General features: G+C 43.1%; 1 protein-coding gene across 6 annotated transcripts in view; it reads right to left on the bottom strand.

Moving 5' to 3' along the window:
• Positions 1–26,816, bottom strand: part of LOC144934246 (glutamate receptor ionotropic, delta-2-like) — a 215,177-nt gene that overhangs the window by 14,629 nt on the left and 173,732 nt on the right. For all 6 annotated transcript variants that reach the window (XM_078859888.1, XM_078859890.1, XM_078859892.1 and 3 more), the window contains 4 exons: positions 24,971–25,168; positions 20,366–20,669; positions 15,707–15,845; positions 11,214–11,409 (listed from right to left, as the gene is read on the bottom strand). In XM_078859888.1, coding sequence (XP_078716014.1) covers positions 11,214–11,409; positions 15,707–15,845; positions 20,366–20,669; positions 24,971–25,168 — 837 coding nt within the window. The remainder of the gene's footprint in view (positions 1–11,213; positions 11,410–15,706; positions 15,846–20,365; positions 20,670–24,970; positions 25,169–26,816) is intronic.

The raw sequence follows: 26,816 nt of genomic DNA, 5'->3' as shown, positions 1-26,816 counted from the left end.
CCCTGTGATTCAATTGAACCAGTGACCTCTGGATTGGAAGTCCAGTGTGCTAACAATCATACCATGGCAGCATCCCTCTAATAATAATACTAATGCATGACCTGCCTGTAGAGCATTTCCTAAGATAAATATGATGATGTAAGATGAATAATTTGATATCTATGGAAATTATTTGGGCCTGAATAAATACCAATGTGCGTGGTGGCATAAAATGTAAAAATCAGCATGTGACAGTGGTATACCCTGCGGCTGCTTAAACCGCTGTGGGTAAAGCACAATTTAATCAGACTCTGTGTATGGATTTTGTATTCTTCTTAATTCCTACGCTTGAGACAGAGAGGCTTGTGGAGAAGAAGGAACGTTTGAACCAGCAAGTCACACCACATGACGCTGCTGCCTGCAAAAAGTTCGCACTACTTCCAAAGCATGAAAGGATTCACCGTGGATATATCAAGGACATGTGTTCGGGGTTTAGGGACACATTGCCATCCAGATTTTTAAACATTAAATCTATATAAAGCTTTCTCGTAAATAAACATCAGGCAGTTATGATAGTACATGATCGGATCAGATATTCAAAGCGCATCAATGTCCCATCTCTTCGGTGAGCCTAAACGAGGCTTTTTGCCATAAACACTGTCATCTCACCCTTTCAGTCTGTTCACTATTTGTGTTACTTGGCACGTGACGGAGCACGGATAATAAGCCGCTGTAAATGCTGATCTAGGGCTGGCGCTGGCTGCTCATTGCCTTTCTGCACAAGGTCAAGAAACAAGTTATTGCCCCCAGCACTTATCCCTCCACTTCTTGAGGCCTGGGGGTTCGTAATCCCTTCATGAATGTTCATGGATTCGAGTATTTTTTTTTCGCTTTCCACAAGGCATTTAAACCGATGCTACTCAGCTATTCAAGTGCGTGGAAGATAACCTATGAGTGCCAAATGCTCTCCGACAAAAGGTGGGACATATTTTGTGGACATTTTCCACAATTGACATAGGTCAACACACACTTCAGAGAAGCACACTGCTCTGAGCACGCATTTCCTTTTGTGAATGAAGCAAAATGCGCAGTGTCTCCCGTATCCAGGAGTCAACATACCAACACCAGCTGACTTTCTTCTCATTACATCCTCACCGGAGGTGCCTTTTTATTTTTTACTGAGACGACATAATTTTAAGATTTTGCCACAGATGAGCAACGTCCGTTACTCGATGAGTGTCCTGGGCTGACTTCTCACACGTCACTTGCCTTGCATAATTTAATCAGATCCACGTGGGTCTTTTCCTAAAATGTATTCTCGTGATAAAAATGCCCGGTTCATACGAACTGTCACACTTCGAATATGTTAAAGGACATTTTTAATTATGCCCATAAAAATAATAGTCATAGCTTGCCCAACGCTGTATTATCGAACGCGCCGATTTCGGCTACACACGGGTTACTTGCCGAGGTCATGAACACGGGGTTGATGTTGCGACGAAACGCGTTTTGCCACTGCAAAAATTATCACCTCCGCATCGACAAGCAGTGGAGTGGTCCCTTTGTACAGCAGCATACAGTATATGCTGCGGATGAATATCTGGTCGCTATCTTCCCTCCCCAACACTCTCACGCAGTCTCACTCCATGCGTTACGAGCCCCCCCTCCAACACCCCCACCCACATCATCTCCACCTTCATCTTCAACGTTCATAGTACATAAAATAAAATGTACTTTAACTTTTCAAACAAATTCACGTCCCAATTGTATTTTATTCACCATGTATGTTACGTGTATTTTGACGTGTGATAATGGGGGAAATCGTGGAGAATTGTAAGTTAAATGAAGGAGCGGGTGATAATTTGGGATCCAGGAACACAACCATATTTTTCCTATGAGGTCCAATATTTATTGAACGTGGTTTTTTCCCAACACGGCATATTTCAGCAACGTAACCCTCGCGTTCGGCAAGGTTTTCCTGTCGTACAAGAGGTTCCGATAAAGCAAAATAGTGGCAAACGTGCATGGCTACCCGGGACCGTTCACATTAAACATTTGCACAGTGGCAACAATGATGGGGAACAGCAATGATCTGTTTGCTGTTGGCTTCCACGAGTCGTTGTCATCCCTCACAGTATCGCGATGCAGCGATCCATCCAGCTCCTGCAAACAAGCCGATTAGATCGCTCCACCTCTAAGGTGGACGTCCACCTTGGGTGTGTTCCCTCCTCTGAGGGCAAACTCCGTCATCAGTCTCGAGCATTGGCCATCATCCCTCATCGCGACGTATTCTGCACAAGACCTCGAACATTTCTTAACTATTAAAAACGATATACAGTGAGGGAAAAAAAGTATTTGATCCCCTGCTGATTTTGTACATTTGCCCACTGACTAAAATTTAACGGTAGTTTATTTGAACAGTGAGAGACAGAATAACAGCAAAACAATCCAGAAAGACGCATGTCAAAAATGTTATAAATTGGTTTGCATTTTAATGAAGGAAATAAGTATTTGACCCCTCTGCAAAACATGACTTATTACTTGGTGGCAAAACCCTTATTGGCAATCACAGAGGTCAGACGTTTCTTGTAGTTGGCCACCAGGTTTGCACACATCTCAGGAGGGATTTTGTCCCACTCCTCTTTGCAGATCTTCTCCAAGTCATTAAGGTTTCGAGGCTGACGTTTGGCAACTCGAACCTTCAGCTCCCTCCACAGATTGTCTATAGGATTAAGGTCTGGAGACTGCGTAGGCCACTCCAGGACCTTAATATGCTTCTTCTTGAGCCACTACTTTGTTGCCTTGGCCGTGTGTTTTGGGTTATTGTCATGCTGGAATACCCATACACGACCCATTTTCAATGCCCTGGCTGAGGGAAGGAGGTTCTCACCCAAGATTTGACGGTACATGGCCCCGTCCATCGTCCCTTTGATGCGGTGAATTTATCCTGTCCCCTTAGCAGAAAAACACCCCCAAAGCATAATGTTTCCACCTCCATGTTTGACGGTGGGGATGGTGTTCTTGGGGTCATAGGCAGCATTCCTCCTCCTCCAAACACGGCGAGTTGAGTTGATGCCAAAGAGCTCCATTTTGGTCTCATCTGACCACAACACTTTCACCCAGTTGTCCTCTGAATCATTCAGATGTTCATTGGCAAACTTCAGACGGGCATGTATATGTGCTTTCTTGAACAGGGGGACCTTGCAGGCGCTGCAGGATTTCAGTCCTTCACGGCGTAGTGTGTTACCAACTGTTTTCTTGGTGACTATGATCCCAGCTGCCTTGAGATCATTGACAAGATCCTCCCGTGTAGTTCTGGGCTGATTCCTCACCATTCTCATGATCATTGCAACTCCACGAGGTGAGATCTTGCATGGAGCCCCAGGCCGAGGGAGATTGACAGTTATTTTGTGTTTCTTCCATTTGTGAATAATCACACCAACTGTTGTCACCTTCTCACCAAGCTGCTTGGCGATGGTCTTGTAGCCCATTCCAGCCTTGTGTAGGTCTACAATCTTGTCCCTGACATCCTTGGAGAGCTCTTTGGTCTTGGCCATGGTAGAGAGTTTGGAATCTGATTGATGGATTTCTTCTGTAAACAGGTGTCTTTTATACAGGTAACAAGCTGAGATTAGGAGCACTCCCTTTAAGAGTGTGCTCCTAATCTCAGCTCGTTACCTGTATAAAAGACACCTGGAAGCCAGAAATCTTTCTGATTGAGGGGGGGTCAAATACTTATTTCCCTCATTAAAATGCAAATCAATCTATGACATTTTTGACATGCATTTTTCTGGATTTTGTTGTTTTTATTCTGTCTCTCACTGTTCAAATAAACCTACCATTAAAATTCTAGACTGATCATTTCTTCGTCAGTGGGCAAACGTACAAAATCAGCAGGGGATCAAATACTTTTTTTCCTCACTGTAGGCAAAATTGTTTGTGCTATCTCCGTCCACACGTTCCTCTTCCCTTCTCACAGTGAAATTTCAACACATGCGCATCTTCACGCTTCTTTACGCACTTTTCAGCTTGTTGCATTTTCTCTGTTAACGTCTCTGTTTTCAATTGAGGACATCAAGGCGTAGAGTGTGTGTTTTAGGGGCAATTATTACAAAAAGGAAAAGAGCTGGGTGGAATGTTGCTCAAGGAATTAACGACATGACGCAAGAGCAATATACAAATGTGCCAAAAAAGTGCTAATCGGTGTATATTTGCTGCTGGTAGAACTACTATATTCTAAAATCTCAGCCACCTGATTCCAATCCCATTCATAGCCTTTGCCCATTATCCCTATGTGATTTCACATGCAACAAAGGGGGCATAATAAACATTATTTGTATGACTCTTGAGAAATATTGCATTGGCACTTACCAGGCAATGGGGAGGATTTCTGCGCACACATTTCTCATTTACCAAAATTTTTACTTTATTTAATGTAATAAAATATAAACCACAGCATAGGTTTTGACAGTTGGTGCTATACAGCCCTCCGATACGTGTCTTGCTTTGCACTGCGTGTTGTTCGGCATGATGCCTGACGTTTCAGACGTAATTTGAGCTCTGAAGAAGCCCCCAGCACATAGAGCAAAATGTTGGACGGCATTCTGAACAACACCTGGTGCAACCCAATATCACATCGGACATCTGACAAAATACTAATTTGTATATGATGAAAAGAACTGTAAAAAGAACAGACAAAATTATCAAGTCAACAATCCAGTTTGCAGCTCAGATTTATATTTATAACTAGCAGAAGTACCCGGCGTTGCCCGGGTGAAAAATATATTTCTTAATAACCTTACATATATACACAGATTTCATTGTTATGTAATGTTTGAAAGTTTTCAGAAGATTTTAAATGTATTTTCCCCCCGGGCAACGCTGGGTATATCGAGTTTATACCACAAAGTCGTCGCTTGACACGGGTGGGGTGTCGAGGCCTAGTACCGTGCAGAGCCTCCGGCCTCGCCTAGATTGCCCACCCGGCTGAGGCTGGGTACTGGGGCCATTACCCCCCCCCCCCCCGCGCTACAATAATACTGTCTAATCGCTATAATTGTATTATATACCGACCCTATAATAGTAATTATAGGGTCGGTAGATAAAAGAGGACGTGAAACTTTGATGAATTTACCTCAGAGTCGCGTGTTAATGCGTGCGCATATTTTTAACGGGAATTAAAAATGGCGTCCACCCCGCAGCGAATGCGTCGCTACCCGTTGCCAGAGGCAACCGCCGTGGAAAACCAAACGGACCAATCGTGTCTCGCAAATCCCTCACATTTCGTCCAATGAAACTGCGTATGGTCCGGCGACACACAGACAGACAGACAGATTTGCGATTTTATATATATAGATTTAATGCTATGTGTTGAAATTTATCACGAATTTTGTGGCCTTGTTAACTTACAAGTGTGTTGTGTATGTCTTTTCCATTAATAATGGAAGCCAATTTTAGTGGCCAGACCTGCTGTGAATACATTGAATAACCATTGCACATCACACATTGATGTGTAAGTGGAGGCTAGTAATGGCTCTGTATGTCTGTGCCATATCATAAACTGCCTCTTTTAATTATATTTCAATTGTACCAAAGACATATATTTATGCCATATGAATTCTACAATGAGATATAAAATTAAGGCATCATGCTGGCAACCATCACCTAAATTTTGTTGTGTATAACCATTCCAAAGTAAGGATAACACTCGATCAAAATGCTGCTTCTAAATGTAGGACAATATACACTCAAGCAATCGAGATATATTTAGAATGTGAATGCATTGCTCTGCTCTCATTATTAGTATGTGCTTTTATATCTTACCTGTCAATTCCCTCTATCAGCTTTAGTAATGGTTCAGTAAATTTGTTTCTTCAATCCCCCAAGTTATGATAAATTTAATGGCCAAGTGCCCTTGAACCTAGGTTACTGCAATGCAAGGAACAGCTAAAAAAATTGAGGGTTAGAAAACTGGACTAGAAAATATGCATCTAGATGCTGCATTATGAATTAAAGATCCGAGGATTGTTTATTATTTCCCCAATTTGTATTCGGAATCTCATCCCCTTCCTTTGATGTGCAATGTCTTTAGGCACAGCTATATTGCATTTAAACAAGGAATCAAATCCGTAACGCATTGCAGCATGGAACACAGTACTGTAGAAAGAGACGGCACTTTCTATAGGGGGCGGCATTGGCAACCTGCCTTCATGAAATTGGAAATCACATTGCCACCTTAATGGAACGCATAATTAATGACATGTAAATAAATGTTTGCAAGACAACTTAATATAAAGAATCAAAATATCCCACGACAGTGAGCAATTCAAGCACTTACATTAATACTCATATACAAAGCAAATTCAAACATCTTACTCCAGCTGTAAACAATAAACACTGCCACCAACCATAAACATATATAGGTGTCAATATATGTAGGACGTGGATGCCCATTTAGCTGTATGACCTTTCCAGGAAAAGTGCTATTCAGAAACGCCTATTAAAGCCACCGCAGTGCGACAATGTGGCTTTCCAAAAGCACCATGCCAAACTCATGGCCTTTCCCCATTGCTGACGGTCATACAACCCCATCCTATGAAGTCTAGGGCGAGTCAACCTACGGGAAGATCTGGGCCAGAGTTAGATACGGATTGCGACGGGTGCTGTTTAAGGGCAGCAATGAGACACACGCTGCTGAGAGCGCAGCACTACCCAAGTGCAGGTAGAGAACATGCGTGTGTGCACCCAATCACACAAAGAGCTCATATGGTGGCCTTGAAGACTGTAGAGGCAATGCCTGTTAGAAAGCGCATGTTAAGGCCTGCAAGGCACAAGAGAACGTTGGTGTGGGCCAGAAACCGCGCTCAGTTGCCTTTGTCTCGCACTTCTGAGATGCAAAAATACAAATGCCATATCAGGTGAAGAGGAATATATCACGAGGCCAGAAGAGGAGATAACAACTTATCATGCAATGGACCAAACTGATTACCAGGACAGTTGGCAACCCAAATAGATACAAATTGTATGGCTGCATCGAACTAGGAGAGACCCATGACTGGTTCAAACATCACCACCCATTGATGAAAGGCATGATCAATAATGGAACCCCAGTTGTGAGGTCCGTAACGGAGTTTGCTAACCACTGAAACCACCGCTCTCCAAAGACACCAACGTTCATACACTCCAAAGTGGAATACAACTGTAGCAAACTGTGTAAGATATGTGAACGAATTTTGTCACTATTTAGTGTTCTGTAAATGTAATGCACATAACAATCCTTTATGGTTACAGTTAATTAAAGACCGCCATTAAAACATTGCAAACGCTAAATTTATTAAACGTGATTTCATTGGACTGGAAAGGGTATATAATTGTATTTGTTATCTGATATTTCTCAAGCAGTATGTGCATTACTATTTGAAATGCGCATTACTATTTGAAATGCATCTTAATCCCACGTGGTAGGAAACCACTGCACCCTGTACAATCGGAGAGTGTTCCTCTCCCGTGAAGTACCACCCTCTAATCAAAATCATTTTTGCTAAACTATTATTCTTATTTAATGCTAATCAGATATTAGCCTTACGATTATCCTTGCTATTGTTGTATCTGACTGTTTTGATGTGCACATACAATAACTATACAGTTCCAACAACTGTGGTAAGGTTATCGTTCATGAAAAACGCGTCTAATGTTTGTTTGATAACGGATCATATATATTATGTGTAAAAAAAAAATTTCTTATAATTACTTTGATATATTTTAATTATTTTACCTTATATTTTCATAAATGTCATGTAGATGATAATAATTTCTCATCACCACGACGTAGATTCTTGTGATATGCATAGTGCAGAGCAAAGGCAAGTGATACAAAAGTTTATCTGCGCGTGTGATGGTGTCGAGTTTACAAAATCACTTCATGGGGCCTCTTATCTGCAGGCTGCGGGCATGCGATGGCGCGTCGCAACAAAGCTGCACCACTTTGATCGTTCCCGCGCAGCCACTGCAGCCTGCGAATTCCCCATGGCACGGGAGAACCGAGTAAACAAACCAACACGCACCCTGTAAAGAGGCATCGGTGCAGCCCTGCAAGTGCTCGGGCCATCCCAATGTTGGTGGGAGTGCCTCCCACGAGAGAGCCCCTCGAGAGGCTATTTTGGCCTACTCTTCTGCGCTGCGCAGGGTATCTTGGAGGCGGTGGGAGTACCGACCACACGCGACTAACTGTGGTTGCACCCATTCATGCTGCTGCGGGGACATAGTCAGGAGCCTGTGTGATTGATACTGTTTGCAACTTTTATGAATGAGCAAAAGTGCATGCGCATGACGAATGTAAGGTTGGTCTGTGAGGTCTTTGAGGGTGATACTGACTGACTAATTCCAGGAGTGACACACGCATGCCTGCTGGAGGTAAACCTTCACCTTGCTCAGTCCGTGTTAGCCGCTGAGGTCGTGACGGGTTACTTGTTTCATTCCTGTTGCTCTGTGCCCCCTCCCACCCCCGTACCGTTCCCGTTCTGTTGCAATGCGCATCGATGCACATACTTTATTGAGGGCGATATTGGCACTTAAAATTAAGATATATTGATTGATTGACAGTGCTGGGAGAGAGTGGGTGGGGGGGCGAAATGAACTCAATAAACTCGCCCCATTGTTTCAACTTGCGCTCTGGGAGATCAGATTTGACCGGTGACAAATGGATCGCTAATTCAAGGTTGCTGACTATTTAAAAGCATGGCAAGAATTCCCTTGCACCCTGTGTCCCAATTGAGATACCTGCAAGGGAGATTACCCCCCCCCCCCCCCGTCAAGATGTTGTGAAGACCTCAGTAAGTGTGGCAAATGAATCGCCGATCGCATAGACACACGGTGGCGTGAAGTCCCGGCATTTCAAGATTCACGGCATGACATTTTTTTCGAGACCTTGCCGTTTTTCATAACAGCATTGCACCGGTGATGGAGAACCCTCATTGTGGAGTTTACCTTCTCTCTGACCATGGGAGGGGGGAGGGACATCTTATAATGGCTTTTTGAAGGCATGCCACCTGCTGACCCAAGCATGCTGCAGCACTTGCGAGAGCGCAGGCGAGTCAAGAGAGCCGTGTGATGCTGGAAATGCTTCATGCCGACATTTTTTTGATGGCACCGAAGTTTTAAGTGTTTCCGATTTGTTTTCAACGGCACAACTTTTTACGTGTGGGCACCAATTGGTAATGGCTGGGGGGGGGGTGCGGTGAACTTGATAAATTTCACGTGTCAAGTTGTCTGACTGTATGAGAAATACGTTAACATACAATCTCACGTACCAGCATAACATATTCAGGGATATGGTGCATTACTCAATGTTCAAAGAAATGTCACATTTTACACATAATAAAACTTACAAACACACACAGACGCAAAAAGCACTAACATTACATAAAATAGGTTATTATGACTTATGTATGTCTAATATGATAATGCTAGTTTAACATGTAAGCTTTCACGACCAATATTATTCATTCATAATAAAGGTTTTTGGGTTAGATCGCGTTATTTATAGATGTGTTGTAACCCTCCACCACCCAACACGACCAATCAGTAAAAAAGTGTCACACATCCAGAATGTTTCTGGATGTAATTGCCAGCGAAACGTCGTACTCAAAAATTGTAAATGTTGTGGATTCACTCTTCAACACATCGGTGGGCTGAAGTTGTAAACTAATTGGCACGTTTTGTTTACGTGAAAAACCTTACTGACTGTGTCGGGTGGTGGAGAGTTACGACACATTTATACTTAACGCGATCGAACCCAAAAACCTTTATTATGAACAATAATGCTAATAATTTACAGCCCTTGTCAATTTCAAAGCTGGATGAATGACTTCTCACGCTGCGAGTGAGAAGGCCTTCCCCCTTCATCACGCTGTCAGTGCGACCCGGTGAAGGTGGATATCATTCGCCAACAATGTTAGCCGTGGCACGGAATCGAAACCGGGTCGCCAGGTTCGTTGCGCCAGTGCGAAAACCACCGAGCCACCGCTCGCTCCAATCCTGCTTACGTGGAATTAAATGTTAAATGTCCACAGTGGTAAACGAGTGTAGTTAACATTTGAATAAGCCTGCTTACACAATAATCTGGTGACTCAAGTCTCTTGTGCATTACAAAGATAAGCCTCACGACTGATCATTCCTCCGCGCAAGCTGAAATGGAAATTTACCTCGAGTAGGAGTGCGTGCTACTCCTGGAAATGTTAGTGAAAGTCACCCTCAAGGACCTCACGGACCAATCACACTTTCGTCATGCAATTGCACTTCTGCTCATTAGCATAAGTTGAAAACAGTATGACTTACACTGATACACCGACCGCTGAAAGTAAAAAAAAAAACTGTTTAAACATATCTGCAGGGCTGCAGGTATGAGAAATTGACTTTTAGAATAAAAAAGAGTGAAAAATATCTACTTTTAACCGTTTTTTCTCAAAACATACTTGCTAAATGTTTGAGTTAGTATAACTACAAGCCTCCAGAACAAGGAATTATGCAGAATACAAAATAGCATCCATATTCTTCTTTCGCCCAATGTGTTTTTCTCTGTACTTTGTATTACAAAATAGGCCTGTCAACTAAAATCAACCCTATTTCTTATTGTAATTTGGATTTCCTTACTTAATATAACTTTGATTGCACATCGGTTTGTGAAGTTACATGGTTTACAATCCGACAGTACTTCAGTGTTCGTTTAGGAATATTTTAAACAAAATGAAGAGCAGTGAACTACTGTGGCTCTGGCACATCATGGGAATGAGCCCGGACATGATCCTGCACTTGACCGTGATGCAACGCACACGTGGGGGGAGACAGGGGTAAGGAGTGGAAACTAGAGGGGGGTGGGGTTGGATAGATGTAGCGGTAAATAATCTAGAAGAATAGGAATTTAATGAATACGTTTTACCAGATTAGCTGAAGACAACCATGGTGGAAATTCGTTTGTACCATCGTCACTGATGAGTTGAGAAAATGGTAAGATGGCAATGATCATGATGATGATGAAGACAACATTGTGTACGTATGTTGAACTTTCTCTTTACTTTGTCGAATTGACTATCATTTCATGAATGAACTCATCAAACGATGCATGTTTATGATTTTGCAAATTTGTCCGCCTTCAAGACAGAACACTCTTATTGCGGCAGAGCTATTTCGAGGAATTCCGTGCGCTCCGCACCAAGGCATCACACGCGAGCACTCACCCTGCGAATCCCATCCCAGGGGTCACGCACGCAGTTCTCCGTTCCATTGTTTCGCCCAATCACTTTCCACATCTCCGCGAACAGTCCATCTTGAACCAGTGGATTTAACCCTTTCATCTTGATGTGCTCGAACACTGCGGAATCCAGCACTGTGCCGTACTGCAGATCGGACTGCCTCACCAGGTCCTGCATGGACCTGTGTGTATGTGTGCGTGTTTGCGCATGTGAAGAGAACGCAACACAAGGAGCAAATGAGATTCGTGTATAATCTGCGCGAGTATCAGAGGAATGCACGACGGATGTCAAAAATGTTTGTTGTGGTTTATTTTCAGCAGGTTATTTTTATTTCAAAAAAGGTCTCGCTGCCGTGGTGTGAGGACTTGCAATCCAAAAGATCACTGTATTGATCTCCCAGCGTGGCAGTTGAAACATTGGGAAGTTTAAACAATGGGGAGTTTAAACAAAAGTGCAAATTTCTTAATTACCCCCCCCCCGCCGCCTCCTCCACCCTGCAGTATAAATTGGCACGCCACCGTCGGTCGGCAGGCCGCGTGCGCTGTGCGCTAAACTGTTGGTACTCCCACCCCTTCTAACATGTCTGACCAGCGTGGATGAGTAGGCCAAACAACCCTCTAGAACAGGGGTGGGGAACCTTTTTTCTGCCAAGGACCATTTTGATATTTATAACATCCTTCGCGGGCCATACAAAATAATCAACTTAAAAATTACCTTTACCTTCCCTTTAATTTTCCCTCTTTAAAACCCTGCCAGCTTGCACATTTTTTTCTGGCTCTTGCTTTTTTTTGTAAAGCCATTTACAAGTGTCCGTTGATTTCCCATACTGTCTGGAAATCCACTGGATTTTTATAGCATATCCTGCTTTTTGCTAAACAGTGTGTAGACTCTAATATAAAAACCCAGAGACATCACTAAATCTACACAAGCTACTGCAGTCAAGGCACCCCGTGGAGAGATAACCATAGTTATGATATTCCACACGCTGCTGAAAGTTCCCATCCTGTGAACATTCATTTTACAAGTGTAAACATGTTCTAGCCAGCAAATGATCTTGCGGCTATGCACAATGTGTTGCACGAAGGTATTGTTTAAAATAAATATATATTTAACGCGTGCGCAAGACCTCCTTATGTGCGAGGGCATGTGCTTTCGGCGCTTGCGACCCATTAATGCACATCGAGAAGCATGTGCCATATGGGACATAAACAATTTTACCGTAATCAGCATCGCGGTGTGGCCCGCCATGAGGAGGTAATAGAGGAGTCCAGATGTCTGCGTTTGAGAACAGCCTTTCAGTACCTCAGCCCGCATGGTGACAGATGGACACGTCCAGAGGGAAAGGTTACCCCAAGCGAGGCAAAGATGCCTCTCTGAATGAGTCAGACGGCGTTGCCCACCGTTGCCAAGTCCCTACCCGTGCCCGTGTTTGAGCCGGTGCAAGTGTGGCAGCTACACCGCCGCGTGATGCGTGCAGCATGAGCGGGAGCATGTCGACTCACGCGGAGAGCACGCTGCGGCGTTCTGAAGTCTGAGTTTAATGCGTTTAACCGCTGCTCTGTTCAACTGCAACTGACAACTGACATCACTCTTACACTCGTTAACATAAAAATAATAATGATACATTGTCAAATGTGAATTGTAGCTAAAGTGTGAAGTGAAAATGAGGAGCCCTGCAAAATTGCTTACCTCACACCATTGCTGGAGGAAGGGCCTCAACTAGAGGAAGCCCGTGAGAGCACCTCAAGAGAGTATTTGGGTGCTGGTCAGACATCTTGAAGGAGGTGAGAATACTCACACTTTACTCCATCCCACGCGACCTGCCAAATCGACTAACTGTGGTGCGATTATTTATGCTGCTGGGTGGACGGAGGCGAGGCCATTGAATAAACTCCCCCCCTCTGTTTTAACTGCCACCACATAAGATCAAACCAGTGCCCTCTAGATTGCAAGTGTAGTGAGCATTACACACCGCGACAGCGTCCCTGAAGTGTCAAGTATTTAGGATGAATATGACTGCCAAGAGCCTGCATTAGCCAGGCATATGGAACAAATAGAGCAAAAGAAAAACAACAAAAACTCAACATTGGCAAAAAAAAAAAAACTCTGCCCAAGATTTGAACAAAAAAAAGAACTAAGTAGAAATGGGTAATAAAAGTAGGCAAATTTTGTAACTATATACAGTCTTACATTTTCTCTAAAAATAACTGGACAGTTTCATAACTTGAATAAATTTAAATAAAACTACTCAGCTGATGATTACATATAATTGACAGTCCAACAACATCTTAGTATCAATATAAACATTTTATGTTGACTTAAACAATGCAAAATATATAATGTTTTGGTTATACAATATATATTATTGATTTGAATAATATGCACTACCCGAGACGTATTACCTATGTGTTCTTTACAAATTGAAGACCATTTCAATTTCTCGAATACATTTTTTTTTAGGAAGGAATGAACAAAATTACATTTTGGGGGTTGATAAACTTGAGCTCCAATAATCGAGGCTAAAAAAGCGTCACGGCCTGCAATGTCTTGGATCACGCCACTGCTGGGGGAAGGGCTTTCAGAGGCAGAAGCCTTCGAGGGCATTTGGTCTATAGTCTTCCACACGTACGTACCTCCACTTTACCCCATTGACACTGCTGGGTGGACGAAGACAGTGTGGGGGGGCGGATTTGAGACACTTTTTTACTGTTGTTTCAACCGCCTCGCCGGGAGGTTGGATTCGAACCGGCGATCCCTGGATTGCGAGTCCAGTATGCTGACCGTTGCACCACACCAGCGACACCCCCCCCCCCCCACCAATAGCTATCAACCAACCCCTTCCTTCCTTCCCCCCAACCTCACCGCCCCCCCCCCCCGACTGAAGGCTAAGACGCCCCCCTAAACTCGTGTACGCACAATCACGATTGTGAAGAATATAAGTAACAGAATAAATAAGACCACAAGATGCCTCCACTTACGAATAATTGAAAACTGATTTTATGTTTTTTTTCCTGTTTAGTTTGTTGTTCTTCCCCCGCACCTTCTATTAGCACAGTTGGCTACGTACGGTGCGAAATAAGTTCAACATACATACATGCAGCCCCCTCCAAAATAAAAAGTTGTCAATAAACACAACATACAATGTAGAGTGGGGGCAAAAATTACTAAAAAACACTACAAGTTATCTCCCTGTCTGAAGGCAGCCCCTGCCACCAAGCACTGGATTTATTATAATTGGAAGTTCCAGAGAATTTCCACATTGTAGCATGTATGCAATCCCTGCATGGACGCTGAAACTTGACAGCGGGCCGAGGCAGGGCGGGTTTTTGCGCTCGCGGGGTACGGGGCAATATGGACGCTGTGGAGCCGCTGTGGATTTTGCTGACAGCACCGATCTTACAGGCCTGGGATTGAGGTACGGGATTAGTCATGCAAAATTGAGTGAGGGCACGCTGTCAGCAATGGAGCTAATCCACCCCATCCCCGTGCGTGTGCCAACGTTGCAGTAAATGTTTTGCTCGTGCCTCAACATTCCGCTTTGGTTACCGATGCGCACTTTTTCTCCACGCAAGGGTGTGTGATGGCACGACACGGGAGATGACAAGTTGCTTTCACCGTTAAAACCGGCCCAGCAGGTGGTCCCTACAGTCACACCTTGTTAGGAATAAACTCGAACGCCAACAGAAACAACCGATTTGAATGGGGGGCATAATGCATACATGGCAGATGGGATTACTTCCTTGGTGGTAGAACAATTGGCGGCCTCATGTGGTTACGGCTATCAGTCGCTAACAGGACATTTTGCTTCTTTTGATCAACAGCAAAGTAGTTACGGTTGGAGGATGTAGTTTGACAATTCAAAAGGCCTTAAAGCCATTTTCCAATTTTCCAAGTGTAGCAGCAGTTTATTTTCAGCGTGTGCACCATGAACAAATTCCTCATATGCTGTCGCCAAAGGGCAAGACGCTGGCTCTAAGATACTGGCTATAGCAGGAGGGCTTGCGCACAGGTAGATACACAATTAAAATATTGTTGTAGTAATAGTGGTGGTGCAATAATGTCGTCATCATCATCAGCAGCAGCTATGATCAATCCACTGCTTGATTCAGGCCTTCCAAAAGCATCACCATCTCTTGAAGCCGTGTGTTTTATGTGCAGCCCATTGTGTTCACTGCTGATAATTATGATTTTTTAACTATTTATATAAATACATATTTGCTTTCTAACTCAAGTAATTTGAATATCATGTTCAATCATGCTGTATGTCATAGGTACTCATAAACCCCTACGACAACAACAGCGTTACATTTATAAAGCACCTTCCAGGATAAAGCCAACAAAGCACTTCACCTGTTATCAAAACTGGAACTGCAGGGGCAATTTTCACATTACGTTCCCACTGGCTCCATGTGGTGCTGGATACCCACCCTCCGTGCCGTGCACATCTGTGTATGGGCGCTACACAGCAATCTCCTTGCCTGATGGGAGGGTCCATCCGGTTGATAGTGAGCAGCGCAGTGAGGCTTGCTGTGTAGGAGGACACGACGATGAACGCAAAGAGCCACCAGACGCCCATTACCAGGCGGGCAGACAGGGAGCTGCTCGATAGTTCTGGACCTGCAATGCCGAGAACACAAAGCGCACAGATATGAGAGACCAACGCAACAAACCATCGCGTGTAGCTCCGCGTTGTGGGGCCGCCCCGGTGGCTAGGAGATGTTAACTACTTTGCCTGGTATGCAGGAGCTCGTGGGTTCGATCCCGACCCTGATGCCCGTTTGTTTTGGAGTCTGTATGTTTCGCGTGGATTTTTCTCCGGGTCGACCGGGTTTTCCCTCCACAGTTAGAAGCATGCGTTTTGAGTATTTGTTGGCTGCTACACATTTCCAAATTATATAATTTGTGGCCAGGTCGCTTTTGAAAAAGAGCTCTATAGCTCCGTGGGCCTTACCTGGGAAATAAAATAATTGCTTAGTTTAGTTAGTGTCTTCAAGTGTGCCATGTGCTCCCCAGAACGATGTCTGCGTGCTGGAAGCTTATTTAGGAACTGATTGAGCAGCTCCATTTTCATCCTCGATTATATAGCGTTGAACATCATGTCAAACAGCAAAAGGCACAACCCTAATAAGTATAACCCGTAAAAACAAAGTTTTTCACTATAAATCCTTTATATGCGTGGCAGCGAACTTAATATAAAGGATTTAAAAATATATTCGCCTGTGGAGGACGCGGGGATCGATCCCGCGACCTTTGGCATGGGAAGCGAGGGCGCTACCAACTGCGCTACTCCGCCACGGCCTGTGGAGGGGTTACGCTCTGGGCTCTTACACTCTGACGTTCAGCCAAAGCCATGAATGCGTTCTATTTGAATATATGTAAAATAAAAAAAATTTGCCTAAAAAGTGTAAAATTTAGGGAATTTTTTTTCACGAACAATAATTGTCTGGCACAACGAGTCTGTGTGAAAAATGTCAGCTCGATTGGATCACGGGAAGTGGGTTAAAAAACGACCGAAAGATTTGCACGGTCCAAAGCAAGCAAGCACGCAAGCAAGCACGCGAACTTAATATAAAGGATTTAAAAACACATCGGAGAGCTACACAGCGCAATGGCAAGAATAATATACACCACATTCACATTGTACACGTAATTATCATTATTGTAATTGCATTCTGGAAATAAATAAAAGCACATAAAACATAAACACCTAACGTAATGTAATTTCTACAAAGTTTAATTACAAATAAGCATGGCTCATTGTAATGACCATGCATATTAGCGCGAGGTGTTTTCAGGTCGCCAGAGTGGGGTCATTAGAAATCACATATAACAATAACGAAGCAATCATGCTGACCATAATTAAAAGTACAATCTTCTATTAAATTAATTTCTGAGAAAACTTCACACAAAAGTGAATGTTTATCGACGGGTGTTCTACCTTGTGACCTTTTGGTCTTGTAATCACCCCTTTTACCTGATGCATTATTTCCACTTTGCTTTATTACAATATGCATCCATCGAACTTTTTTTTTATCTCTCTAAGACACATTAACAAATTAAATACCTATTCAGCACGTTATGTGACATTTGAGCCCTAAATAAAAAAATAGATTTATAAATTAAACAAAAAAACATCAACGTTTTGCAATGGCAGTCTAGGTTTGGCACTGAGGTGATGTGGCCACTCTCTCTCCACGCCATGTAATGCTGCAACCACAAACTGGTTCAGTCGTAAACAAAGTACACATTCACGTATTTATCTCAAATAAATCGATCTTCTGAGTTTTCTAATCGTTAACTGAAATGTCATAGCCAACGTGCAACCCTGGCAGGTAGCTTTGTGTTTTTGTCACAGCACTTCGATGTTTGAAATGTCACAACTGGTTTCTAATTGCACATATATAAACTGTTATAAATAATTATCATCAGCATGAGCCGTGATCTAGCCACTGCTGGATGAAGGCCTCCTCCCGTCGTTGCCTGTTGTAGTAGTTCCATCTGGTTCAGGGGATCATGTACATACAATTTCTAATTTGGCCCCTCCATGTACTACACGGACACAATACAAATAGAAACTGCTGGTAAACACAAATAGTTGTGATTTAAATACTGGCTGCAACTGATGGTTACAGAACACATACTTTCATTGTCTCATTTAATGACCTATCACATCTTCCTGTGGTCCCTTGTCAAATTATAAACATCGTGTTTATTATGAGTAATATTGTACGTGCATGGTAAAACAAAAGCAGCCCATTTAGCTGGAATTAAAGATAAATAAGTCTATGTTTGAAGATTTCTGAGGAAAAATAATCCGACGATTCTACATAATATTCATAGCTGTGGGTAGAGTCGAGCTGGAATTAGATAATTTTAATGAAAGGAGTTACATAAACCCCAGGATGCCCATGAATATGTTATACTGTGTAAGCACCTGAGTCCATACATACATAATAACAAAAAACTGCTTAAAATAAACTCATAGCGGCTTTTATACACGCATATATAGCAAAAAAAATTAGTCTGGCGCTATCGAAATGCGTCTCCAAAAGCACGGAGCAGAAAAGGTAGAGAGCATTTCTCCTGTGTGCATGTTACTTTTTGGCAGATGAGTCATCTTGGTTATACTGCCAAAGAAAAAAAACAATATTTCGTGAAACCCAAATGAAAACGTAATGCGGTTTTGCTGCAGCGGATCTGGCGCGGAGAATCACGTACGGATGAGGAGGGAGTTTCCCTGAAAACAGCACAAAGTGGATTTGCCCTTCTGTAGGCATAGGTCACAAGTTACTGATGGGTGATTTTATGGCATAATCCTTAATAAAGTGTTTGGATGTGAGAACGAAGCTTTCGACTTTGGCAGGCGAGTGATGCATGTGAGATATTTCTTCCTTCCAACACAAAATAAAGTAATTTGTTTCAACCTTGCTGGAAGACTGGGTTATGTGCGCGGTATTTTACTTTAATATGAAAAATAGTAAATCCCTTAAGCCCCCTCCATAGTCTCGAGTGAACGTTGCTGTTTCAGTGAATTGCATTTGTGATTTCAAAAGTAGCAAATTCACTGCAATCCCTTTTAAAACATTCATAAGCTCCTTCAACTGGAGGATGCAGCAGTAAAATATGGCAAGTTGAGGATTCTTTTTGAAGAAAATAAAACTTTAGTGATTTAATTTTCTGTTACATTTGCATTTATTTGTTTTAATATGTACACAGTATGTTAAAAAGGAGCAGGATATTCGAGTTTTTGTTGAGCACACGCTTGGATATAATTTATTACTCTTTGGTTCTTGCGGTAAAGTCACGTAGAAAAAAATTAAATTAAATAATAACAGAATACGACGTTTCGATTGCAACACAAGCAACCATCATCAGGTACAAATGAATGAGAAAACAAACATAGTAAACTTGGAAATATAATGCAATACAACACAGAGAGCAGGCCAACAAAACAGTCACCACCCCACCTGGTTGATTACGTTCTTCCAAATATATAATTTATGTTCCGAAGCTCGTGTGTGCACGTGTGCATGCACGTACAGGAATCCACCGGTATAAGTTGCTGCATTATTCATTGTTTCACATATACGTTGCTGATAAATTACAGAACATATCTCCTGATGAATGTAATGTTTTTTTTACACACAAAAACGGAAATGCAATGAGCCGTGTGGTGTAGAGTTTTGATGAGGGAATTCTTCTGGGCTGGATAGGCATCCGTGTGGGTGGCTTTCCTGTAGACAGAGTGTCCCAGACACAATTTCAGACGCAGACACAATTTCAACCGAGAAGATGGGTACAAACTGAGAAATAATTGGAAGGATGTTATTAACCAGGTAAAGTCATAACTGGCTGTGATGCTTCCATCCTACCTGCCGATGTTAACAGTTATTTCCGACTCTCTGAGTTACATTACCTTGTTATATGTCTTTACATTAACAGGCTAAATGTCTCACTAACATAGCCGCTGCTTCCCTTTTCCTCGACGTGGTGGTGGCTATTGTTGTTTAATAGGCTGAATGTGTCTCATTAACACAGCCGCTGCTGCGGGAGCCATCTCACATTGACATGCAAATCTCTAATTTCTAGCAATACAATGGGTTCTTCAGCACCGTAGTCATGGGGTTACATTAACAGATTGACATGCTAATCTCTAGCAATACAATGGCCGAGGTATACCTAGCTCTGCGATCTTACATTTACTTGTAAATTCCATCTCTAGCCCCGCCCACTTACCCTTGGGTTGTACCCATCTCAAACCTTTATAGCCTATGGCTGCAGTTATTCTCTCGCTATATTTCTCCTACCTCAGTAGTTCGCCTGCTGTATTTGTTCACCTGAAGACGATTGCTCGTGTTGCGATTGAAAAGTCGTGATTTTATATAATTGTTCTATCTACCTGACTTTACCAAAAGACCCAAAGAGTATGAATTCCTGCAGTCAGGAAAGCTTTAATTCAAGATCTATTACATCTTCTATAGTGCTGCTGTTGCTTTTTTTCTTTGACAATTTGGGCCACGAGGCCTGTGCTCAGCAACCGTGATGGCCGCTTGGCATTTCGTTGCCAAAGCCGATGGCCATGAACCCCGACACCACCCACACCACCCACCGCCACCACAAGGGACGCGCGTGCTCACCCTGCTGCATGAAGGAGCCATAGACGAGCCAGAGCGAGGCGGGGAGCGAGGGGCTGTGGCGCGGCTCGCGGCGCGGGGTCACGCGGTTCAACAGGTAGACGAGGAGGCCCACGAGCCCCACGGCAAGGCCCAGGCATGCCCATGTGGCCGGCTCCAGTGGGCTGAGCAGCGCGAAGAGCCCCGCCGAGTCGGTCGGGCGCCTCGCCGCCACCCCCACCGAGTAGTCCATGTAGCGCTTGGTGAAGTCCACGACGCTCTCGCGCTCCGGAGTGATGGTGAGCGCCGAGATCGCCACGTCCGCCCTCTGCACGCGTCACCGGCAGACCCCACAATGGTGGCGTCACAGGGTGGCAAGCATGCCGAGAAGTTGGATGTGGTCAAACGAGTGGACATATTGGTGGATAATAATGAAAGGCACGTACGTTTTTTTTGGCTTGTTGTTTTGGCTATACCATGGCGTATGTTTTATCGGTTGTGTTGTATGGTGCATCTGTCAATCATCTCAGTCAGTTAACCCATAACACTTGGGTCTGTCCTGTGGCCTCCTCAGCAAGCCTTTGACACTTCATAGTTGCCTAAAAGTGCACCTAGTCTGCCAGAAGCGCTGTGGTGATATCTCCATCACTACATGATGAATGGTGGCTGTTGCTATTGTTGCTGTATTGTTCATTGAAGCATTTCGGATTAGACCGTGCTTTCTTCAGCATGATGTCCCATGTTTCTCTCCATGCTAAAAGCTGAATTACATGGTCCAGGATCTGAATTCAGCTCTTGACGAAGTACCCAGCACATGGAGTGAAACGTCAGACATCGTGCGGAAGAAGATACGGAACAATCTGAAAACATCAGAGAATTATTGTCTTGGTTGATTATGAATAAGTATAACCCGTAAAAACAAAGTTTTTCACTATAAATCCTTTATATGCGTGGCAGCGAACTTAATATAAAGGATTTAAAAATATATTCGCCTGTGGAGGACGCGGGGATCGATCCCGCGACCTTTGGCATGGGAAGCGAGGGCGCTACCAACTGCGCTACTCCGCCACGGCCTTTGGAGGGGTTACGCTCTGGGCTCTTACACTGAATGAGTTATATTTGAATATATGTAAAATACATTTTTTTTGCCTAAAAAGTGTAAAATTTTGGGAATTTTTTTTCACGAACATTAATTGTCTCGCACAACGAGTCTGTGTGGAAAATGTCAGCTCGATTGGATCACGGGAAGTGGGTTAAAAAACGACCGAAACATTTGCACGGTCGTAAGCAAGCAAGCACGCAAGCAAGCAAGCACGCAAGCAAGCAAGCACGCGAACTTAATATAAAGGATTTAAAAACGTTTTTAATCCACCTTGAAAGAAATAGTCCACGTCTCATAAAATATGCACATCTCATGACACATCCACCCACTACCTTCAAAGACAAATTTCAAACGAATTACGACATTTGATTGCAGAAACACTGACCAGGTCATTGACCACACAGTGAACCACTGTAAACTCCAGAGGCAATGAAGCAATTTGCCACTCACCGAGTGAAGCCATCTACTTGCTAACTAAACTGGACAGATACTTAAAAGTTGATATTTATCTGGCCGTACGTAAGTAGATGGGAGACGTCACTTGGTATAAATCTTGCAAGTTCTTTTGAAATGTTTTCCTTTTTTTCATATGATATAACCTCTGACTTCTGCAAATAGAATTATTATACCGGGTCTCCTTTAGAAAATAAAACACTTTTAATTTATAAAAAGCATCTCATGCAGTTATAAGTAAGCCTACGTTTCTAATCATTTTGATATTCAGAATGAGCAAAAAAATATAAGTTATGGAAGTGAGTCAGCAAACTAGGCAGGTTGCAGTTCACTGAAGCAAGTGACAAAATGGCTGTACCACGGGAGGCAGAGTAAATCGGGCTGACACGTGTTTATACATGTTTATACATGTTTATACATGACCCTACCTCCCGAGACAGCACATGCTTTGAAACACATCCTACAGCCCCCCACCCCCAGCTGTGTCAGGTAGAATGTTTTTGTTATATACACACACACAAAGAAACTGCACTCACACATCACCCCGATGTTATCTCCTACATCTTGTGTCTATCTACTCCCTATTCGCATGCTCACCACTGCAAAAAACCAACCCCTCCAGTCAACTTCCACTCAATAGGAGAGTTCTCATTTTTGCTGCTATCCCCGTATTCTGGAATCCCAATTCCCTGGCCATTAACAGTGCGCCTGTTTAAATTAAGTCCATGCTTGAGACTTTCCGTATTCTGCCAATGAGTACTACGCTGTCCCTCCAATATGTCAAAGTAAAATAAGTCAATCATGTCCTGCTCCAGTGAGCACTGAGGCATTGGTGTTCATCTCCTGTTTAAAGCCCTGAGCCACTGGTGGTGGAAATTCCACATCCCTTTGGGTGGGGTGTGAGTCTCTCTATAGGACAACCTCTGTTGACTTCCCCGCAAAGTGGTAGTCATTTCATTTACCCCGGAGGGATGATGGGCTAAGTCAGCACCCCAATCAGGAGCTTAAGTCGCAACTTTCCGATTGCGAGCCACTCATTGAGCCACTGAGAAAGCTGCAATTTTAAATTTTATGTCCTTTGTCATGCAGTGATCGACTTTCCTTTGGCACCCAAAATAAATAAATAAATAGATGCTCGCAACAACGCAACGATTCATATATTACAATCAATCCGCATCCGATTCTTACGCAATTGGTAAATTTAAACCTCGCAGCCACCGATGGTACTTCATTCGTAAAAATGCAAAAAATATATATTATTCTTAAATGAAATCGAAACTCTGAATTGTGACAATTCATTGAATTGGAGGTGTGGATCATTATAGGCTTAAAAACCCCTCCTCTTCACCTGCTCATGATGTGCACCTCTTACGAATTGTGCAGGGCTTTGAAAAGTGACCACATTAAGACTCTTTAAAAACCCAAGTTGTATTAAACATACCGATGTGGAAATGTGTCTCAAGCTCTCCATATGGCATTTAGAAGATAAAAACAAATATATATGCTGCCTTTATACGGAAAGTTGCATTTATATTAAGAGTGGTAAATTTAAAACCATTCATATGTTAAGAGTTGTTTTGTCATTAATTTGAAGTTAATTTTCCACAAATTTGCCTGATTTGATTGAAGTACTTTAACATCAAATGAATGGTAATTAAAAACATGTTTCAGTCAGCAGGATATTCCGAATTGCATATGAATCTCACATTTATCAAATACAAGGCATAAATACTGCATTTTACATTCTACCGTGTTGAAATAAATGCATCATCGCCCTCATCAGCCATCGTCAATCCACTGTCTGATGAAGGCTTCCCCCAAGCCGCCACAGCTAAAACAAACACGTTGGTGTAGCAGGACATTATCGTCATGTTTTTAATATTCTACCACGGCTACATTTAGATGGGACTACACCAAATGTTTCATAATTAAAATGTTCACCTTGAGACAGTTTCAAACATATCCACTTTATAAGCCCTAAAGTTGTACTGCTTATCAACAAACTGCAGACGTGCAAATACCCCATAGGCCAATTCCTGCTACAACTTTGCCTCAGAAGGATATCTCCACTTAAAGGGAAAAAGTCATTATAATGTTATCACTTTTGTAGATCATACTACTCAATAGGAAATTAGGGGAAACTCTCTCCAAAAGCTTCAGCTACACTATTGACATAATCCTGTCGAGTCTCAGGAAGATATAACAAGTTGGATTCTCTTTCTGTCTGGGTTTAGTTTCCTCTCTGCACACATTGATTTGTGGGTTATCGGTTTATCTGTATTTGCCTCATTATTCCGAACAATGCTGTACGAAATGTAACCCGTGGCTGAAAGGACCGTCACATAATAAGGACTTTTTTTTAGGACATGACCTCAGCCATACTACAGGGTGGCCCATCCAGCACCGTTCATTTTTAAAGAAAAATACAGAGCAGCTTGAGCTAGCCATTGAAACTATACACGTACATACAGGCCCTTGTGGTTTGTGACACTCATATCGAGCTTTGTACTTGTGTGTGTGTGTGCACGGAATATGTATTTCTACATGAAGGTTGATTTGTGACTCAAAAACCGTAATATCTCTTACTATGTAGGTTTTCGCAGTTATGCTGTAGCTCGGGTTGTATCGCGTGTTCTCCGGCATAATGTTCAACATATTGCTCCATGTGCGGGGAGTTTGTTAAGCAACTGATTTTTTTTGTTTAATTGTAAATTTCCTGAAGTCGCTCCGAGCATGTGCAGTGAATGCAGCGTCGGACATCATACCAAATGACATCCAGTAAAACCCCAAACACATCAAAAATGGGTTTTTTTCATGCATGGTTTTTTTCTGGGTGCTTTAGTTTGCTCCAACATGAAAAGACCCATTAATTGACCTTACTATATAGAGGACCACAGAGCTTAGGGGTGAATTTGGCATGGGCTCACCGCCTGGCTGCCTTTTCTGCTTGTCTGTAATTCTTCACCCCTCTGAGTCGTTCTCTTTGAGAGTGAGCGAATACTGTGCGGCACATTGCAAGTTGAAATTATGACCAGATGACTGTCATTACATATGCTTATCACCAACTTTATCACCTTGTTGAGGAGCTCTCCAATCATGCCGCTCCACGTGCCGTCAGCCTGGGGAAGGCCGTAGCTGAGGTCGGCTGGCATGAAGATCTCGTAGGAGAAGCCAAGCGACTTGGAGAGGGCGTCCATCACGTCCACCGAGAATCCCTGGAACTTCTTGGGCTTGCCGAGCACGTTTTCAGCGAGCATCACAAAGGGCTCCTCCTGCAAAAAAAGAAAACGCATTACGGCAGTGCACTTGTAATAGCAATAAATATTAATACGATCAGATTTTATGCACAGCAAAGAGAGGGCCTTTGGATGGGAAAGTGGGAGGGTAGGGTGGGGGAGCGTCGCGAGAAAGCTGTATTCGTAGTCGCAAGTAGTATTCCACGGTGCCTTCCTACTGAGAATTTTTAATAAAACTCGCAAAATTCCTCATGCATACACTTCCCATTCCGAGCACAAAGCCCACACTACTTCTTTACATTTTCATGCCAAAGATGTGCTGCTGCCTTTGTGATTTACCACATGGGTAATTTCATGTTAAGCTTTGCAATTCACGAGGATATTTTATGCCACTGCCACTTATGCCAGCTACAATCTCGCGAATATCAAATGCCGAGAAGGTGGCAAGCTGTGTTACTCTATAAAGATGAGGAAATCTAATGAGCATTTAAGCTGCTTTTAACGTCATTCCTCTCTACAAGTTTTCACACGGCATACCTAATAATATACACAATGCTCTAAACATTGGCCCTCTCAAGCCTATTAAGGAAGACAAGTGTGACACTCACATGAGTGTCAAGTGCCTGCAATACAGAGTTTAACTGTGGAGGAGCAGATGGGCAAATTTTTACCAAGAAAGCAATCCTCATTTGATGTAAGTATAAATATCCACATATAATTGCTTTTGAAATGTATTCCTGGTGTACTGCATATGCTTTCTTTCCTCAAAACGCACAAGTTGATTTGAATGTGCCAAGGTTGAAATTACTCTTGAGAAAAAAATATGAAATGTAAATCATAGAAATGTATAAACTCACGACAGCAGTTTGTTTCAAATTAAATACATAGTGAAATTATACTAATTGTATTATAACAAATAAATGTGGCAAATATTGCTTTGACTCCCTATCAGTAACCATGAATGCATAACTTCTTAAGTGAACACTTTTCTTTTTACAATTGTAGTGACATCGCGGGATGTCAACGTACAGTGCCGGCCCTAGAGAGACACGACGTGCGATGTCACCACATCGCGGACACCACGAGGGTGTTGTGGGCGTAGTACCGGCCCTAGAGGGGCCCGGTGAGCGCTGATTTATAGCGCAAGATGGCACCACGCTTGGCGTGCAGTGCCAACCTGACAGGACAGGGTGTGTGAGTGCCGGCTGAAGGATGAGGTTACTAAAGACCATGGCACTCTGGTTGACCCGTGAGGACACGTGACCAGTTAAGTCTACAAAGGGGCCCCAAGTGGGACTAGGGGTGGTCACGTGGTTGGGATCCAGATCCTTCCCGAAGATTATGGAAGGTGGGCGTGGCCAAGGGTGCAGCCAGCCACGCCGCAGAGAATATAAGCCGGGTCCCGAGAGGGACAAGGGTTGCTGTTCATCCTGGAAGAAATCTTCGTCTATGTTCTCCGTTGAACGAGTCTCCAACACGTGGACCTGGACCCAAGCTGTTGGTCCCGGTCCGTAGTAGCAGTTACGTTGTAATTAGTGTAGTTAGCCTGGTGGTCACCATCATAGGTTGTTATTCTGTTAAGGGGAAAGTTACCCCGTGTGTTGGACTTGAATAAATGTGTTGCCTCCAAGTCTACGTCTGCGACTCAGTTGAACTCACTACACAATTATAAAATAAGGCCTAT

The sequence above is a fragment of the Lampetra fluviatilis genome, chromosome 9 (genome assembly GCF_964198595.1).
Source record: "Lampetra fluviatilis chromosome 9, kcLamFluv1.1, whole genome shotgun sequence".
Classification (NCBI taxonomy): Eukaryota; Metazoa; Chordata; class Hyperoartia; order Petromyzontiformes; family Petromyzontidae; genus Lampetra; species Lampetra fluviatilis.
This window is presented reverse-complemented; position numbering and strand designations above follow the sequence as displayed.